The 16,333-nt window shown below is 39.3% G+C and overlaps 1 protein-coding gene across 1 annotated transcript in view; it reads right to left on the reverse strand.

Annotated features, from left to right (window-relative positions):
• The window catches only part of Nwd2 (NACHT and WD repeat domain containing 2), a 122,741-nt gene that overhangs the window by 102,881 nt on the left and 3,527 nt on the right, over positions 1-16,333 (reverse strand). Inside the window, exon 3 of the mRNA XM_048364122.1 lies at positions 13,168-13,262. Within this exon, the coding sequence (XP_048220079.1) occupies positions 13,168-13,262 (95 nt within the window). The remainder of the gene's footprint in view (positions 1-13,167; positions 13,263-16,333) is intronic.

Below are 16,333 nucleotides of genomic sequence, written 5' to 3' on the forward strand. Positions count from 1 at the left end.
GCTCCATCCTTTCATTCGAAGCCTGTTTTTGTCCCTTGCTGTAAGGTGGGTCTCTTGTAGACAGCAGATGTCAACTTTTCTTTTGCAAATCCATTCTGCCAGTCTGCTCCTCTTAATCGGGGAGTTTAAGCCATTTATATTTAAAGAGATCAAGGATAAGGGTGTTTTTTCTCCTTCCATTTTCTTGTTGGGCTGTTTTTTCCTCTTTTTTTTTTTCCTGTCTTTAGTGAGCTGGTCTTTCTGCTGGACTTTGGCTACTGAAGTTTCTTTCTGATTCTGTCTGTGTGTCTTTTACGATCTCTGTTGGGTGGGGTTCCCCTCTTAATATTCGCTGTAGGGCTGGTTTTTTATTCACATACTCCTTTAGCTCCTCTTTGGTGTGGAAAGATCTGTTTCTCCCTTCGAATGTGAACTCCAATTTCGCTGGATATTTGATCCGAGGTTGTAAATTGTTATTCTGGAGTACTTGGATGGTGTTCTTCCACTCATTTCGAGCTTGGTAAGTTTGTGTGCATAAGTCGGATGTTATTCGAATCCTCTTCCCATTGAAAAAATTTTCCTTCTTTGCTTTGGCTGAATTCAGAATTTGCTCTTTAATCTTGAGGTCTGTAGTCTTGAATATTATGTGCCTTGGGGTGGTTTTCCTGGGGTTTGGCCTGCCAGGTGTCCTATAGGCTTCGGTTACCTGGATGGGGTCCCCTGTGAGATTGGGGAAGTTTTCTGCAATAACTTTATTGAGAACATGATTAAGCCCTCTGTTCTGGTATTTGGCTCCTTCTTCTATTCCAATTATGCGCAGATTATATCTCTTGTCTTTGTCCATTAGTTCCTGGATTAGTCTTCCCTGAAGCTTCACCTTTTCTTGGAGTGTGGTCATTTTCTGGTTGTTGTCAGCTGCTTCATCGTCCAGGCGAGAGATTCTGGATTCTATATGGTCTACTCTTTGTGTTATGGTTTCAATTGCGGAGTTTATGGATGTCAGAGAGCTATTTATGGTTGTCATATCAGCTCTGATTGTGGAAATTTCTTCCTTTAAAGAGTTGTATTTTAGATCTATTTTTTCATGCGTTTCAATTCTCATTATGTGGAGATTTTCTTTAAAGGCGGCTTGCATTGTATCCATTTTTGCTTCCATTTCTTTAAATGAGGCTTGCATTGATTGTATCCATTTTTGCTTCCATTTCTTTCTTGGCTTCCTGGGTGTCCTTCCAGATTTCCGCTCTAAACTCCTGGAATTGTTTTCTGATTTCATTTCTGACGCTTTCGATCATTCCTGTTAACATGGCCTCATTTGCTTTTTTAGTCTCCATCTCCTCTTCAGTCGTGCTGCTTTTTGGAGCTGGCGAGTTGGCTTGCCCTTTGATGAACTGAGTTATGTTTCTTTGTGATTTGCACATCTGGAGGTCTGTGTAGATCTTCCCTCCCTTCTGTGTAGGCGTGTCTACGGCAGCAGGTGCTGTTGCTGTGGCCCCGCCCACCAGTGCAGGGTACGCCTACCAGAGCGGGTGCTGTCGCTGGGGGCCCCGCCCTCCTGTGCGCTGTGCGTCCACTGCAACAGGCACTTTAGTGGGATATGCCTCCCAGAGCGAGTCCTGGGTTGTTGGGTTGTGCTTGCGCCCTCCCGTGAGTCCGTTGGGGGAGGCGGTATGTGTGGGGCCCATTGGGATCGACTGTCCAGGTGTGGCTTGGCACCCTCAGACCTTGCCTCTGCTGCGAGGGGGTGGGGGGGGGGAACGTGATCAGGCTCAGGTGACCCTGCTGGGCTGGTATTGCCCTCCAGCGCCTGTGATTTTAGTTGTAAGAGTCTGCGAGGTCCAGGCGCCTCGGGTGGGGCTTGCCCTGCCGGCCGTCCCCCGGCCCCTGTTGGGAAGGGGGCGGGGCCGGTTCTGCCAGTTCAGGAACCTGTGGGGCCTTGGGGCTGTTCTGCCCTTCCCCTGCTAAACTGACTTCCTAGCGCCTGATGGGAGCTTCCTGCCTGATTTGGGGGTTCTTTGTTCCCTCAGGGGTGGGGAGGGGGAGGGAGGGAGATCTAGCTTCTTTGTCGGGCTTGGGTCTCTGATAGCTGGTCTCCCATTGGGGGAGGGGATAATGGGGCACTCACTTTTGCTGCTTAGTGTGTGTGTCCCGCGCAGCTGTTGGCCCTTCAGGGGTTGGTGAAGTGTCGTGGTGGCTTCCCCCGTTCCCTCTTTCTGCCGTGCTGGGTTCCCTTGTCCAACCCGGTGTGGACCCAAACTTCTCATCGCTGCCGGTGTGTGTCTTGGTCCGCACCCTGCCTTGTGTCCGTGGGGTCTCCCGCTATCTGAATTCTGCGCTCCTGGCAGCCTGTCTGCCGATCGCCGGGTTCCCCTTTCCCAGCCTGACCCTGTTTGGGCCAGGGTGGGCTGGTGGGGGGAGGGTGTCCTGGAGATTCTCCGGCTCTGTGTAGGTTTTCGGTTCTTCTTTTTTGCTCCTTTTTGGTTTCCTGCGTTTCTCCACTGCTTCTGGCTTCTGATTTTGCTGGGTTCTTGATAGGGTGTTGGGTGTTAGAGTTTCCAGCTCGCTATTCAGTTGGTGGGAGTCAAGGTGCCTCCCTATTCTTTCGGCGCCATCTTTCTCCCCTCGTGTGCTTTTATTAATACACTTTTTCAACATCAACCTCTAGAAGCATTTGTCCATATTTGAAGTTAACTGTTCCACATAATGTATCTCTCACAATGACTTTCAGCCAACAGTGTTTATATAGAGGTTCTGCAGCGCAGGGAAGGGCAGGAACAACCACGGTGCTTCTATTTTCTCTGATGGAGGTAAAGGGGCTCACTCAACTTGGTATGATGGGTGATTATCATTCTCAGGTCTATGTTCAGTAGACATAATTTTGGTGGAAATGATCTTAACAAAAAGCAAGAAGGTAAGGCAGATGGTTCTTTTGGCCTGAGGTTGCTGTCATGGTTGGGAAAAGCATAATTATGGTTGATTGTCAACAAGCATTGTCAAAAGCATGAGAACATAAACTTCTATTCACATACCCTAACCAAACTTAATGTTATATAAATGTGCATTTAAGAAAGGGCTCAGAAATGATGGTTGTAGCAGAATATGATATAGCATGGAAAAAAAGAAAATTGGTTAAGAAAAATGGAGAGAAAACTTAAATACAGATATCAATAGTAGAGGAGATTCTACCAGATTTTCTGCTAAACTGGACAATTATGTATACATTTGTGTTAATATATTGAACAATTTGAATTAAATGGACACATTCCTTGAAAACTTCAGTATTATCAGAACTGATAAAAAGTAAAATAGAAAAAATTTGATTCTTACTATATCTATTAAATAAATGAATCATAAGTTCCCCCAAGAAAGCTTCATTCTAGAGGGATTCATCAATCCTTTTTAAAAATCAACCATCTGATGGTTGTAGTCAGGCTTATGAAAACTAACTTTAAAAATCAATGTGAGGGGAATCATATTTCAACACTTTTTATGATGCTAATGGTACTTAACCAATGTTTCTAGAAATCTACATATTTTCTGTGAACACAAAGATTCTTAAGGTACTAGCAAAGGAAACCTAGCCATATATAAAAGGATATATCTATTTCTATCTATTTATCTATCTATCTATCTACCTATCTATCTATCTCTTTATCTCTATATATCTAGAATTATCTATCACTTTTGAGATAAGAAATACAAGGAAAGTTATGTTGGTTTCATATTTGAAAATCAACTCTATGAATCATCATAATTACAAAATGACGGAGAAAAAAACTCATATGGTCATTTTAAACTATGCGTAAAAAGCCTCTGGTAAAATTCAAACCCATCCACAGTAAAAGCCCTATAAGTACTAAGGATAGTCAGGGTCATGCTCTATTTGACAAAAAGTAACAACAAAAACCCCATGTGTAATAATCTTTAGAGTGTAAAACTGAACACTGTCACCCTAAGTTTTGAAATAACAAATCATCTCTGCTCATTAGTTTTGTTCAGCAACTTAATTTGGAATATAATAAGCCAGTGCAGTGAAGCAAGTAATAGGAATAATGTTTGCACAAACCTACAAGGCAGAAGCATAGTTCTTTTGCTTCAGATGAAATGGTCATATATCTAGGAATATTATGAAATTTACAAAAGAATTATTAGGACTTATAGATGAGTTTAGAGGTGTCAAGAGGAACATAAGGCCAATATAGATTTTAAAAAACTACCCAAATGTGTTTCTATATCTTGGCAGTAAACAACTAGAAAATGAGAAGAATAATTCCTCTAAAATTCCATGCAAAATTTAAAATACCTAGGAAACAGTTAATAAAAGGTGTCCAAGCCCTCTTTATTGAAATCTCTAATATAGTATTGAGAGAGCCATGTTTGTGTACATGAAGACTTACCATTATTAGTATGTCCAGTTATCCCAAAATTCATAATCAGATTCAACTGAATGTCAACTAAATCCCCAAAAGAGTTTTTATAAAAATTTACAGATTTTAAATATTTTTTCATAGGAAGTTTAAAGATCTTATATAATTAAGAGAACCTAAAAAGGCATAGTTGGAGAATGTACAGTAACTCATCATCAATTTAGTTTAACATTACAGTAATCAAAGCAACGTGGAACTAGGGTAAGAATGGACAAATGACCAAATGAACAGGTAGATTCCAGAGACAGACCCATTCATATACAATGAACTGATTTCCTACAAAGCTGTCAAAGCATTTCACAAGGGAAAGGAAAGGTTACCCCCTTCTCCCAACAAACAGCATAGATACCATGCATGATCAACATATATAAAACAGATCCCAATATCTACTTTAGACAAAAGTCATCTCAAACTAGATGACAAACCTAAAAGCCCAAATTATATAGTTTCTAGAAAAGAATTTTTTATTTCTTTGGACATAAAACCCCATTAAAATTAAGAAGCAATAAATCAAACATTAAAGTTAAAAATGTATTTTGCTCAAAGACATCACTTAGGAAATGCAAAGAGTATGTTCCAGACTGTGAGAAAATATTAGTAATCATAGAAGATAAAGGACTTGTACTCAATATATAAGCAATTATACCAAGAGGTAGTGAAAAAAATCCAATTAAAATGAGCTAAAGACTTGAACTAAAAGATGGATGAATGGAAAGCAAACATTGGAGAAGACACTCAAGAGAGGCAAGTTAAAAACTCAATGAGATAACAGTTTACATGCACTAGAAGATTGAAAACAAACACTAATTGATACAACACCTCTAAAGCTCTCATTAAACCAACATAATTGTTGAATGTACCAGTGTAAACTGGTAAAGTCAGATTAAAGAAATGAAAGTGTATGAAGTTAAGCATTTACTTTCTGAGCCAGTAATGCCACTCTTAACTATTTAATCAACAAGCAGAAAACAGTATTGATTCTCAAAAATGTTCTAAAAGCTTGCTCACATGAGGGCAAAAGTGGAAATGACCTAAAAGTACATTTTACAAAAGAAAATGCATTTATAATCTGTGATGCATTCACACACTAGTACTCATCAATAGAAAGCAATGAAATTCTGATTTCACAACAGCACTAAATCTCCAGAATCTCAGGCTGAGAGACAGAACCCAGAAGCAATCATATCCCTTACATGGTTTTTCCAACGAAGCTAAGTAACAAAGACAACACTATGAATGATAGTGGAAATTAAAAGAGTGGGGAGGATGTGGGATGAAGACTGCCCAGGAAAGCACCTGGGTAGTTTCTGGGGTAATAGAAGTGATGTATAGCTTCATTATGATATGGTTACACAAGCATTGTCAAACTCACCGAATTATACATTTGCAGTTTGTATAAATTTCATTGATTGTAAACTTTACTTCATAGAAGATTTTTGGCTCCTTTACTGAGGACCAACCCACTCCTTGCTTTAAGAAGTTGTGTGTGGGTCCCTAGCAGCACTGCCAACACTGGGAGGGAACACAAGCATTGATATACTCTGCCTGAAACCAAATCACAGGTGTCATTTCCAATTTGCTCAAATTCTATTCATAACTCTTACTTTGTACTGTAGCATAATGATATGCTCTTTACTACACACAGGGACACAGAATATTTCATTTAATGCTTACAAAACCATCAATCTCAAAAAATCACAAAGGAATTCCTCAAGGACTAGGCTTACAGAAAAACCCCACTGCTGTGGAAAATATGAAATTCCCTCTTACTGATTTATTTGGCTATAAATGGACTTAGGTTGGTTTCTAGAAAGACAGCCTGATGATTTATTTCTATTAGTCAAATGAGCTAGAACAATATATATGCCTAAGTTGCCTGGCTAAGATATCCACTTGCCACTCTTTCCTGATTTATGGTACCTGTCTTGTAGCTTCTCTTCCTCCACATCTTATTGTTCCACCATGGAAGTAGCTGCTAGAGTAATTTTCTTAAAACAACCAATGGACTGTCTGCTTTTTCCAAAGATTACAAAATAGCCTTTTAAGTTTCTTAGCAATTACAGGATACATCACTAATGCCAATAAGTGATCTTATTAGATAAAGGTGCCATATTTCAATCTGCATTTCTAATTGTCTCATCAACATTCAAGGTATGTGATGCCACTAGCACTGAATATTTATTGGGTGCTTTTTGGCATGGCACTGCCCATGGTGCTGAAAAAAATCTATAAATGAATGCAACAGAAGTCCTAGTTCTTTATTGGTTAACAGTGAATTTGGAAATAAGACAGAGGCATTAGACACAGAGAAAAAATAAAGTGAAAGTCTTAGTAATATTTAGGCAGCAATTTCCACAGCTCATTTAAGAAGACTTCTGTCAGGAGGAAGAGGTGGGTACAGAGAAGAACATTTCAGGAGAGGAAAAAGGAAACACAAAGGCTTAATTGGGGATGGGGGGCATGTAAATATAGTAGGCTGTGCCAAATTATGAAAGGTTTGAGGTATCGGATTCCCGTGTTCAGACTCAAGTGGTACTTACATAGTGAGGGTATGTAGATGTTCATATGTTGCGAAGGAACAATGGGAACTTTTTCAAGTACAAAGCTATCGCCCCCCTATGGGGGATTCCTATGAGAAATAAGGTAGACCAGAGGAGCAGACAAGGATGGCAGCTGAAGAGGAGTGAATAAAGTTTGAAGATTGAGAACTTGAGGCAGGAGCATGGCTTCTATCAATTAGGGTTCAATGGCATCCAGAATTCTAATCATACCCAGTTGAAAATTTCTGTTTCTCTGTTTATTTCTCTCAAAAGCCATGGAGTCCCTGGAAGCCATTTAGTGTTATTTGTTGTATTACTGGTTTTTGTTAAATCTATGTTGTTATAATATTAACTCCTGGCACATGGCAAGTACTCACATTTTTGTTTATTTTAAAGAACACATTAAGACCTAAGAGGTATTTCAAGTCTCAGATTCTATAGTTTTTTTATTATCTCAAGTTATCTGCCAACAGCTTCATTAATCTACAGATTGTGGGCAGCTGCATCCTTAAAGTTCTCAACATAAAGGCCATGGCCTTGTCACGTAGACACTACCATTCTAAAAGAAGCAGCAAATCAAATAGTGAGCCTAGCTTTCCAAGGGCTGTTTTAGAGGGGAAGAATGTCCCTTGCGTCCATATGGACATGGTCTGATGACCTATTAAAAGCTGTGGTTTCTGCTGGAGCTGGGATGGTGGGAGTGGTGCTACTTTTCTTCAATTCCTCCCCAGTGAATGTTTCCTCAAGCTCTCTTCCCTCCCCCGTTGAATCAGTAAGTTGTTCTATCTGAATCATAGCACTAATTTGCATAATAATCACAGCAAACCCCCATTAAGCAATTAAGTGAATGAATGACTGTGAATCATGGCAAGATATTGAAAAATTGGAGTTCTGCTATGACAAATTTTAATTAGTGTGAACATGAAATATTTATGACTTCTAGTAATAGTCATAGAAAAGATCCCAGAATAAAGAGATTGCTTCTACTTAGACTAGTTTTCTCTTTCTTTGTATTTCCTTTATGCTATAGCCCATTATCTTTTGTGTTTTCCTCTTTCTACCTCAATTCTACTCATCTCCCAAGTTCTAATTTAAGCTATAAAATTTTTCTGTGTTTTTAGCACTTAGTTTAATTAACCCTGAGCTACTTTGACACATCTCTTGAGCTAAAGTATTATTTTTAACTTCACACAGTTTACTGTACATTTACTATCAGTATTGCACAGCACTAGGTGCTAGGTGGGAGCAAGAGGGTGAAAATGAGAAAGAAGTAAGATCTTTGTTTAACGATCCACTATGTCAGGATTATGAAAGAATGCAACATGTGATGGATGTCAGAATGTCACTGAATGGAAAACTATATCATTTGAGATAGGTCAAAACCAGCCTCTTGAAGAGATTCCTTGAAGAGCAGTAGAATTCTAGAAAGTGAATGGAATTTATGACTAATGGCAGTAGCAGGGGAAGGGAGGGGCTTGGGCCAGAAAGAATACATTTTGAGGTGTGGGAGGGGGACAATGAGACATTATTTCAGAATCTTGAATTTGAGGTTGCAAAGAATTGTTGAAATTTCCTGAGAGGTTTCAATGCCATGGAAAGCTGGGTAGTGAAGAGTGGCCCTGCTCATGATGTCTGTTCCTCACCACTGGCATCTGTGAATGTAGCAGAAAGGACCCTGCAGATGTCATTAAAATAGAGCTCTTTGGATGAAAAAAATTCTGGATTGGCTAGAAGGACCTGTATTATTACAAGGAAAGGGAAGGAAAAGGAGAGTCAAAGCAAGAAATGTGCTCACGAGAGCAAATCAGAGCCGAGCTGACATACTGGGAGCAGAAGTCAGAGAGAGAGTTAGGAAGGCTGCTCTATAACTGCCTCTAAAGATGGAGAAGAGAGTCAGGAGCCAATAATGAAGATAGAACCTAGAGAAAGGAAAAGGCAAGGAGACAGATTCTCTTCTAGATCCTCCACAGAGCACAGCCTGACATCATCCTGCCATTAACCTGTTAAAACTGAATTCAGCCTTATGGTCTCCAGCACTATACGACAATATATGTGTGTTGCTGTATGCCACTGAATTGGTGGGAATTGGTTGCAGAAGCAATAGGAAACTAGCATCGGATGTTTGTTCATTAGTTTGCCTTTCGACTTTGCAGATGTCAGTGTAAGTAGGTTTTTGGTAGCACCTGGGTGTTAATCTTATGTCTCATGGCTTCCTGTGTCTTTCAAAGAGATAGCGTGGATCTGGATCCAGTAAATCTCACTAGGCAGTGTCCCTCATGTTGGCTTCATGAAGTCTTACTTGGCTGTGTTGTTCATATCAGGTCACCCTACTGAAAGTGGACTTATTGCCACATAACGATTGCTGTGGTCAAGAGGTGATCTGTCCACCCAAAGTTCATGTTTTGGAGGCCTGGTTCCCAGTGTATCTATGCTAACAGTGGTGGTACCTTTTGCTTGACTTCTCAGTTTCTACTGCCCACATCAGTTTCTATGGCAAACTGTGATGACTTTATTTTTAAAAATTACCCAGACTTCTCTGCGACGTTTCTGTGTCAATACTTTGGTCTATTTCACTTAGGGATAACATTTCCAAGATCCAGGGCCAAATCTGTTACTAAGTTCTTGGTGTATATATTTTTATGTACAGTATTTATAAATATCCATATTTATCAAGTGAGTATTTCTAATATTTCACTAGCAATGATGTTCAAAATCTTCAACAATATTTCTTTGGGTCTGGTTCACTTCACTTAGTTGATTTTTTTCCAAGTCCTTCCATTTCCTTACAAATGAGGCAGTGTCATTCTTTCTGACAGAGGTATAGAATTCCATTGTGTATATGTACCACATTTTCCTGATCCACTAGGTGAAGTGAGCCAGACCCAAAGAAACATGGACTCTATGGTTTCCCTCATAGGGAGTAATTACTTATATGTCTAGGATAGTTAGCAAAAGATCACAGTAGCCCAATAGCTATGCCTGTATAAACACATAAGATGATGCTAAGTAAAATGAACTCCAAGTTGTAAAAAGAAATGGTATATCATTATTGTAATTATTTTCAACATGCCATGTGAAACTGTACCCTTTTTTCCCCTCTTGTATTCCCTTCCTGTGGTCTTACCCCTGCTATCACTGTATATGATCTTAGTACTCTGGATACTGTATATATGTGTATTGGAATTAGGGAAGGGAAAGGGAATATCAAAATCAAGAGACAAAGGATAAAAAGACAAACCTTTGCAAAAGCAATACTTACAAAACCATTTGGTGTAAACCAACTGTACAACTCATGGGGGGCGAGAGGGGGAAATGAGGGAGGTTGTAACAAGTTGGATAAGAAATGTACTTGCCTTACATATGAAACTGTAACCTCTCTGTACTTCACTTTGACGATAAAGAAGAAGAAGAAAGAAAAAAAAAAAAAGAAGTGGGACCCAATAGGAGATGGGCAGGTTTTTCTGGAGGCTCTGCCATTAGAAGGGCTTAAAAGTTGCTGTGTAACCTTGAGATGGGGAAAGTTCTTGTCAGAATGAGTTTTGTTCCTGTCTCACAATCCGATGACTCTTTCTCCCATGTTCCTACCATCATGTGATGTACTTAGAGGAACCCTTGCCAGAGCTGGGACAATGCTATTTCATACCCCAAATTGCTAGATAAAGAAATCTCTCTTAAAAACATAACTTTCAAGCCAGGTGCTGGTGGCTTATGCCTGTAGTAATCCCAGCTAATCAGGAGCTGAAATCTGAGGATTGTGGTTTAAAGTCAGCCCCGGCAGGAAAGTCCATCAGACTGTAGTCTCCAATTAAACACTAGAAGACCAGAAATGGTTCTGTGGCTCAAAGTGGTAGAGTACTAGCTTTGAATGAGAAAGCTCAGGGACAGTGTCCAGGCCCTGATTTCAAGTTACATAACCAACAATTCACCCCTCCCCAGCACCCCATAAAAAAACAACTTTTGGTAGTTGCATAAAGGGGTTTTATTCCTACATGTTAATATAGGAGTTCAATGCATGTTGATCAATATCACCCCTTCCATCATTCTCTCTACTAATCTGTCTCAACCTCATCAATCCCCTTAAGTTGCCAGATCCTATTTTCAGGTATGTGCATTCAATATTACGAATGTATTTCCAGCCTGAAGTATTGCATTTCAGTAACTGGGAATGGACTATTAGAATAAAGTTTTGGCCAACAGTGGACTGATCTACAATGTTGAATCTGTAGGATCAAATAGCCTAGTAACACCAGAGCTATCTTAGTTTGTATTTAACACATTTTGTGATACTTACACATTGACCATAATCACTTGATAACACACCTCTCAAACAAATCTCTGTTAAGTGACATGACTATATACCAGTTCACTTCTAGTGCTTCCCCATGAGATTAAAGTATATGATTTTGGTACACTGGATATGGTATATATGCTTACCTGAACTAGGGAAGGGAAAGAAAAATGAGGAAGGGTGTAACAAGTATGATAAGAAATGTACTCACTACCTTATTATCACATCACCTTGTCAATAAAAGTTAATTAAAAAACACAAAAAACAAACAAACAAAAGAATTACTCAGTCACTAGCACAAGGAACTCCCTTTCTCCTTCTACCACCTTTATCTGAGAAAAGGGTAGAAAATTTTTCAGTCAAAACACAGAATGGGCTAGGATCAGGTTTGAGAGACAATAGCTATTGTCTCGTATTCTTAAACTCTGCTTTTAATGTTATTAAAACTCATGACAATTTAAACTCTTAATGGTTCAGAGATTTGCTTATGGCCCATTCTGTTCTACAGCAAGCCCATTTTATCCTATTAGTGTATCATATTTTAACAGTGTAATGGTGTAGGAGAAAATCATGCTAAAGGCAAAGATCCTATTTATTTATCTTGTAGAACTCATTTGATTTGAAAATGGTATTATGTTATTAAAACATTAGAAAACACACACTATTTACATACAAATATAATCAGTCTATTATACTATGTAAATCGGAAATTAAGTATACAGACCATAATTACATTAGTGAAAGAAGACTAGATCTGGTTTTCATTTCTGATTTTATATCTAATGAAATTAAGCCTCACTTTTACAATTTACTTTTGATCTTTTGAAAATGTCTGGTGATATGTCAGAAGCATTTGTTTTTATTTGATTTTATGGAGCAGGAAATTTCAAAGTGCTCTGTCGCCTTAACAGCTTTCAAATACAGATTGAAATATCTGTTTGACATATGGACACATGTAGATATAAATATATTCAACCTCTCTGGGCAAAAAATCTCCAGAACCAATGTTATTGGCTACCCAACAAAATGACCTATTTAGGAAAAAGGTCAGTTGATTATTAAATAAATCAAAATGGTAAAGAACACACTTCAGAAGGAATAAGATCGAGAAACATCATTTTACCTAGGGACACATAAGAGTCAAGGCACTCTACTCATATTCCCCATGTCTTCCCATTTTATAGGAAGAGTCTAATTAAGAAAAACAAAACACCCATCATTCTGAATTCATCCAGGCACTAAATAAAGTTGACAGTTATCTGTTTAGATTTGGAGCAGATTGTCTGATTCTTCAATCTGGTTTCTAAGTCCCCTTTGGTGTAATGGGTCGGTGGTCCAATCTGAAATGGATGGAGCAGCTGTTCTCTGCCTGGTTGCTCGTTTCTGGAATCTCCATCATAATAATCAGCTTATACAATCCTTTGTCACTTCAGTTCAAGATGCCTAGGAAGGATTATTTATCTCCCTGTTTGCAGGCACTCCATGAGTGTCAGGAGTCAAAGCAATAGCCAGTTACATACAATGGGTACCTACAGTTCTACTGCTACTCATTAAAAAGAAATAATTCAAGGATTATCCATTCTATCATTTTCTTGTCTTGAAATAACTTCCTTATAATTAGACTGGTTATTTTTCTTTATTTCCCCCTTCACTCTCTCATTCTACCTCCAGTTTGAACCATCCTAACAACGTCTGGTATTAACTTAGCAACTAGTGTTGGACACAGTCCTAAATATCTGTGCCAGGCACAATGCTAAATGTCTGCACACTAATATGGCTCACTAATGCCCAGAGGAACCTTAAAAGTTAAACATTATTATTAGCCCCATTTCAAAGATGAGGAAATTAAGCTTCAGAAAATTAAGGAAGTCACATGGCTACTAAGTGGGGGATCCTAGATATTAGAAGTAGTTCTAGATTCAGAGCCAAGACCCACAGACCTCAAAAGCTTGTACAAGCTGGGCTCCCTGAGCTGCCAGGAAAATGCAATAGGAAAAGCGATGGATATCTGCAGGCTTGTCATAACTATTCCTAAACAGACACATGGCAGATAAAACTCAACCAGACTAGACCATCAGCGGAAGGGTTGATATCTCACTTATACAAAGAGCTCAGAAGAACAGGCGCCAAAAGAAGAAATAATCCAATTAATAATCAAGCATATGAATTGAACTGGCAGTTCTTAAAGGGAGTACACACGATTCATAAAGAAATGGTTCATGAAGAAGTACATGAAATCACAGTTCATATGCTTAGCCACAAACAAAATGCAAAGCAGTACAACCTGAGATTCATTCCAGCCACAATGGACATTGTTAAGATAAACAACCAAGAATGCTGGTGGAGATGCAGGGAAAAGGGGGGCCCTTAGACACCCCCAGTGGAAATGTAAAGTAGTAAAACTACTATGCAAATCAGCAAGGACCTTCCTCAAGAAACTCAAATTAGAATGACGCCATATACTACTATTTGGCAGGTTCTTAAGGGAATTTAAGTCAGCACACAATAAAGATACCTGCATGATCATGTTTGTAGTAGCACTACTCACAATGCTTAAAGTATGGAATTAGCCCAGGTATACAACAAATGATGAATGGATAAAGAAATAGTTGTGTATATATACATGGTAATATCATTTAGCTATGAAGGAAATTATATCATTGGTATGGAAATAGAATCTAGATCTACTGTTAGCTAGACTAAGCTAGACACAGAAAAACAAATATTATATGTCTTCTATTATATGTGCAAACATGACCTAAAAAATCCAACAGATCAAAAAATTAGGACATAAATATAAAGGGGTTGTTGTTTGTGGAGGTAAAATAGAAAATGAAAGTCTAAAAGAGAGGGCAATGGAATGCTCACTACGATCAAATTGCATTATATGCACATGAGAAAAAAATCATTAAAAACTACAGACGGTGAGGGGGATGGAATGAATAATTGAGATAAATACAACCAAAATGCATTACTATATACATGTACAGATGCCATAGTGAAAACACATGGCTGTAATAAAAACTACAAAACATATGTTATAAAAAAAATAAGGAAAATCCTTTTGACCTCAGAGATAAATAAATGCTGTTTGGCTTGTATCTAAGCGAATCTCTCTCAATTTTGTGCTGTTGCAGCTCTTGATGGCACATGTAACTGGAAACTTAGAATATGCACAGTGTATTCTCCCTTTTCCTTTAACTTGGGTGTCACCATTCCATGTCACTACTGTGGACTCCTCCCGCAAAATGGGGAAGCACTGTGATTGTTTAATTTGCATTGATGTGCAATTGGGTGGTTCTTTGTGTTCCTCCAAAACCATAGTAATGAATGAAATACTGGAATATTTTTTAAATGTCTTATATGACATGTAGATTATGTGTCCTCAGTAGACCACTGTATTCCCTGCTGCAATGACAAGAGCCCTGACAAGAAGAGCTATGCCTCACGGCTGGACCTGTTGTCCTGATGGGGTCACAGCACAGCCGAGGTTGCTGGGCTGCACAGTGCCAGAGGACATTCACCAGAGTCTTCAATGTCCCTCTCTGTCCACCCCATCGCTGAGGCCACTGACCTCACTGAGTTGGACATTGCAGTGCATGGTCTTTGCTTACTCAACTTCATAATGGGCTTTCTCATCTCAGAACATTTTCAAGAGCTTTCCTAGAAGGGTTGGTTCAGAGGACTTGGCAAAGGAACCTCCGTAGTGCTATCTGTGTCATTTACGTAGCCCGGGAACCTATACTGACTATACCTCTGCACCTACTGCCACCTCGAGGGGTGTGGGTGTCTCTGTAGGGCACAGGGAACAGATGTTGGTTCTGTGTGGTTATGCTGTGTGTGTGTATGTGTGTGTGTGTGTGTGTGTGTGTGTGTGTGTGCGCATGAGCATGCACTGTGTGGGTACCTGTCCTGGGGCTTGAACTCAGGGCCTGGGCATTGTCCCTTAGCTTTGTGCTCCAGGCTACTGGAGCCACAGGTCCACTTCTAGCTCTTTGGTTATTAGAGATGTAAGTCTCATGGACTTTGCTTCCATGGCTGGCTTTCATCCACAGTCTTTAGATCTCAGTTTCCTAAGTAGCTAGGATTATAGGTGTGAGCATTAACTTCCAGCTAATGCTTCTTATTCTTGAGGTTTGGGAATGTCACTCTGTGTCACTCTAAATATCAAATAACCATGTCTCTTGTGCAATTCCATTTTAGTACCTAGGGGCTTGGTCAGCTGGGGAGATGCAGGGTAGTCTCTACATCTTATGTACAGAAAAAACTTGAATAAACATTTGTTGAATGACTTGTGAATTTCTGATTAAAAATGAAATCTAAATGAGGGCCTTCTCCCTGGCCATGCATGATCTCAGCCACAGCCCCACAGCTCAGTAATAAACTCCCTCTCGCCTGAAAAAAAAAAAAAAAAAGAAAAAAAAGAAATCTAAATGAGGGAGGAGGTAACACATTGGATAAGAAATGTACTTACTGCCTTATGTATGAAACTGTAACCCCACTGTACATCACTTTGACAATAAATAAATTAAAAATGAAATCTAACATAAAGAAAACATGTCTTCTGGGTGTAGTGGTACATGCCTATAATCCAAGCCCACAGAGAATGAGGCAGAAGAATTGTGCGGATTGTGCATCCAAAGCCAGCCTGGGAAAAATAGTGAGATTTTGTCTCATTAAAAAAAAAAAAAAAGCAAGGAAAAGAGAAAGAAATGAAGAACAAGAGGGATGGAGGGAAGAAAGGAAGTGTTTATTCCTGTAGCTTCTAACTTCTAATGGTAATTTTACAAGCAGTTAAAGATGTTTATAGTAAATATGGGCCTCTTAAGATGTCATGCTTACCTGACAGTTGGAAGCAAACCCTCCGTCACAATACAAACAGAATATGAATGTTTCTGAACTGGATCATTGTGTCACACTCTACCCTGAGTAAGCCACAGAGACAATTGGTGTCTCCTTGCTAGCTGAGCTGGCAGCATCTCCTAGGCAAGGTGATAATGGAGTTACATGACAATGGAGTGGAATGGGGACCATAAGGATCCCCCTTATTACTCAGTAAAAGCTTACTGTGCCAAGCATGTACTAAAGGCTCACAAGGTATC

The sequence above is a fragment of the Perognathus longimembris genome, chromosome 16, assembly GCF_023159225.1.
Source record: "Perognathus longimembris pacificus isolate PPM17 chromosome 16, ASM2315922v1, whole genome shotgun sequence".
NCBI classification, from domain to species: Eukaryota; Metazoa; Chordata; class Mammalia; order Rodentia; family Heteromyidae; genus Perognathus; species Perognathus longimembris.